The sequence below is a fragment of the Nymphaea colorata genome, chromosome 8, assembly GCF_008831285.2.
Source record: "Nymphaea colorata isolate Beijing-Zhang1983 chromosome 8, ASM883128v2, whole genome shotgun sequence".
NCBI lineage: Eukaryota > Viridiplantae > Streptophyta > Magnoliopsida > Nymphaeales > Nymphaeaceae > Nymphaea > Nymphaea colorata.
In genome coordinates this window covers 17772637-17775721 of record NC_045145.1, presented here as the reverse complement: position 1 = coordinate 17775721, position 3085 = coordinate 17772637, and the positions used below count along the sequence as shown (strand labels likewise).

At 47.3% G+C, this 3085-nt stretch overlaps 1 protein-coding gene across 2 annotated transcripts; it reads right to left on the bottom strand.

Annotated features, from left to right (window-relative positions):
• Positions 1 to 2393, bottom strand: LOC116259398 (uncharacterized). Of its 2 annotated transcripts, none has more exons than XR_004173919.2 (2): positions 245 to 2393; positions 1 to 128 (listed from the first exon to the last, which is right to left on the bottom strand). XR_004173919.2 is itself a non-coding variant. In XM_031637191.2 (2 exons), exon 2 carries the CDS (start codon positions 1905 to 1907, stop codon positions 375 to 377), a length of 1533 nt encoding a protein of 510 aa, XP_031493051.1. In that variant the 5' UTR covers positions 1908 to 2074; positions 2197 to 2393; the 3' UTR covers positions 1 to 374. The 2 variants fall into 2 exon arrangements, 1 of the variants encoding a protein (XP_031493051.1); XM_031637191.2 differs by having other exon boundaries at positions 1 to 2074; positions 2197 to 2393.
• Positions 2394 to 3085: the final 692 nt, after the last annotated feature.

Sequence of the window (3085 nt, the reverse complement as noted above, 5' to 3'; positions counted from 1 at the left end):
TAACAGAGCAACAAACATTGGTTTTCTTCTTCATTTTTTTCTTTCTCACCAACTTTCCTTGCAAAGTACATTAAATAGCTTTCCCTGATAACCATTCTCTCTCTTCTGTTCTTTATAAATCTGCACCTCTGGGATCACAGAGTAGAAAGCGAAAGCTCAAAATACATCACCGACGCACCCTCTTTATTCCTGTATACTAAATTATCCCCCAAAAGAACAAAGATTCAAGAAAAATACAGCTTACCTTTTCAGCTTCAATCAACCATCGATCTCTATAGCCATGGTTGCAGAGAAAAATAAATAAAAATCAATTAAGGCAAAAAAAACAGAGTAGATGGCGGTGGTGGTGCTGCTGCTGCAGGTAGCCAGGGGCATCAATTTTGCTTGTCCCCTTCTCCTGATTCATGGTGGTATGCCTTCTTGCTCCTGTCAATCACCCGCTTCGCCAGAAGACTGAGCATAAGGAAGCAGAAGGCGTAGACGGCGTGGCTCCTCCAGCTCGCCCTGGGTGGCTTGTGAGCGAGGGCGTTGTGGAAGACGGCCGAGTAGTAATGGAGACCGACCACCGCCCCTACCATCGTCTGCACCAGCGCCGAGACCCGAACCCACAGCCCTGTGGCAGTGGAGAACTGAACCACCATGTACAGTACCAGCATCAGCAGATACATCACATAGAACAGAGTCTGCATCACCTGCATGTTTATGTAGCTCGTCATCGAATATTGGTAGAAGAAGCGAAGCGGTTCAACTCTAGTGAAGGCGAAGGTCAGGGTGAGGACGGTGAAGTAGGCGCCGAGGTAGCCATGAATGAAGAAGAGCAGCCTCTGAAGGGAGAGGTACTCGCGGATCTGGTGGAAGAGAAGCGACACCAGAAGGAGTGGGAGGAGGAGGAAGATATAGGAAGTCACGGTGGCGACGACTGGAGCGTATCTGTGGCCTACCAGCGGCTTAAACCCCTCCACCATTTCACGGTTGGCTCTGTTTAGATAGGCCTTGGAGGTCGTGGAGATCCTCTCGAGGTCCGGGATGAAAGTCTCCTGCAATTTGTAGGGGAGGCCCCGGAAATCCTGTATCAGATCGTCCTCGTCATCGCTATACACTTCCTTCGTCTTCTTCAGCTTAATCTGCGTCTCTTTCTCCTTTGGGTCCTTCTTCTTCTCCGGTGTGGCTGGGGCTTTTTTCTTGGTGGGAGTTGCAGAGGAAGTTGAGGTGGAGATGGAGGCGTCAGGCTTCTTCTTTATTATTTGGAAGTCGCCGGCGTCAGATGCAGCGCCGAGAGTTTTCTTTTCTACTTTCGTCTTGTTCTTGGACTCCACTGTTTTCAGTAGATCTGCTTGCTTCTTGATGGGTTTCAGGCCGGTAGGAGGCACCGGTTTCGACTGAGCATTCGTGTGGTTCAAAGGAGTCTTCTTCTTCAGGAGCGTTGCTGCAGCTGATGTGGTAGTGGAACCATTTGTGGGTTTCTTCACTTTCACCACTTGTTTGATGATGGGCTGCTCTAGCTTCACCTTCTTCTCCGAAACAGAGTCAGAATCAAGCGCCTCCTTGGTCTTCTTCTTTAAAACAGAGCCAGAACCAAGGGCCTCTTTGGGCGCCTTCTTCTCCAAAAGGAAGCTAGAATCAGGTGCTTCTTTCTCCTTCTTCTTCTTCTTCTCCAACACAGAGCTAGAATCAGACACCTCTTTGTCCTGCTTCTTCTTCTTCACTGGAAGAGAGATCGAATCTGACGCTTCGGCTTCGTCCTGCTTACCCTCCGAATCAGGAACTTCTTCGAAGCCCAAGATCCGACGACCGCCCATCACAACAACCCCATTTGTGCTACCACGTATGGTCTGAGCACTGGACTCTGAAGGCAGCAAGAGGAGGGCAAAGAAGAATATGAAATGGAAGAAGCGCACAACACCCATCTTAGGTTGAGAATCTGTTTCAATCTTCTCAGCCTCGGATCTCAAAGAAAGAAGAACAAAAATGATTCGAAGACGAAAGGATGGGTGCCTTCAACTTCTACTTGTACCCCAATAAAGGATGCAGTGTGAAACTAAGCTGGAGATGAGAATCCTGCTTCTGCCTTTCCCTGAAAAGATGTCTAGCAGAGTGAACGCAGGAACTCGGTTTTATACGAAACGGACGATCTCAAGAGAGAGAGAGTAAAGCACAGCACAGCACAGGGAGGAGCGAGAAGAGAATGAGGCTCACGTGGCAGGAGCCGACAAGAGGTGCGCCGGCGTGGAGCTTCTTGTGGACCGACGCGGTTTCCTCTGGTCCGGTCATTTCTGCTTTCTTCGGGCATCCAACGCCTTTGCTGCTACTCTCACCTCGGAGCCTACTCCTGCAACTCCTTTCCATTGCTACATGATACAAATGGAGCCGCGTACTAAAATTCACTTCGTAGCTCAACCTTCACACCATAAATCACCCACATTCAAAGCCACGACTAAGAAGACACTGTACACGTTACTTTTTCTGCATCTAATAATAATAAACAAGAGGATAAGTACAACTATTGTCTACTTATTATACATGACTAACTTAGGCCATTCATAGTTACTTTGCTATCTTTTTTTTTCCCTTCTCATCAATTAAGAGGCGCAAATCTTTTTCTTCGTCTGTACTTGAAAGAAGATCAACCTTAGGATGCTCCTTCCTCGGTCTCATTCAAAGGTGGAGCTGTCAGTGGTTCGCAGTGAAATTACTGCTGTCGGGGAAACGAGCTTTGCTTCCAGTAGGAGTCAGCGTGCCCTTTACATACCTGTCAGCGAAGGCCAAACAAAAAGATGGTTCTTCCATAGAATCCATTTGAATCGCATATATTGATGACAGGAAAGTTTTTGAATTGGTAATAATGACGACGACGCATCATCTGGTTTCAAAAGGCAGGATAGAATGAGGTAAATCTAAATTGAGGTGGTGACCCACGCGGGTTGCATTATCATAGCAGGAAGATCTCGAGGTCGAAACCGACGAGAGTCATAGGCGATTTAAAAATCAAAACAAAACAAAGTTTTCTGCTTTTCACGAAGCAAGTTGAGATCACTCAGATACAGAAAACTTTTACAGGCTCGGCTGCTTGGAAGGTTATGATTCC

What these genes read in the sequence shown, in the direction of transcription:
- LOC116259398 (XM_031637191.2), bottom strand. Translation starts at nt 1,907, where the DNA reads ATGGGTGTTGTGCGCTTCTTCCATTTCATATTCTTCTTTGCCCTCCTC.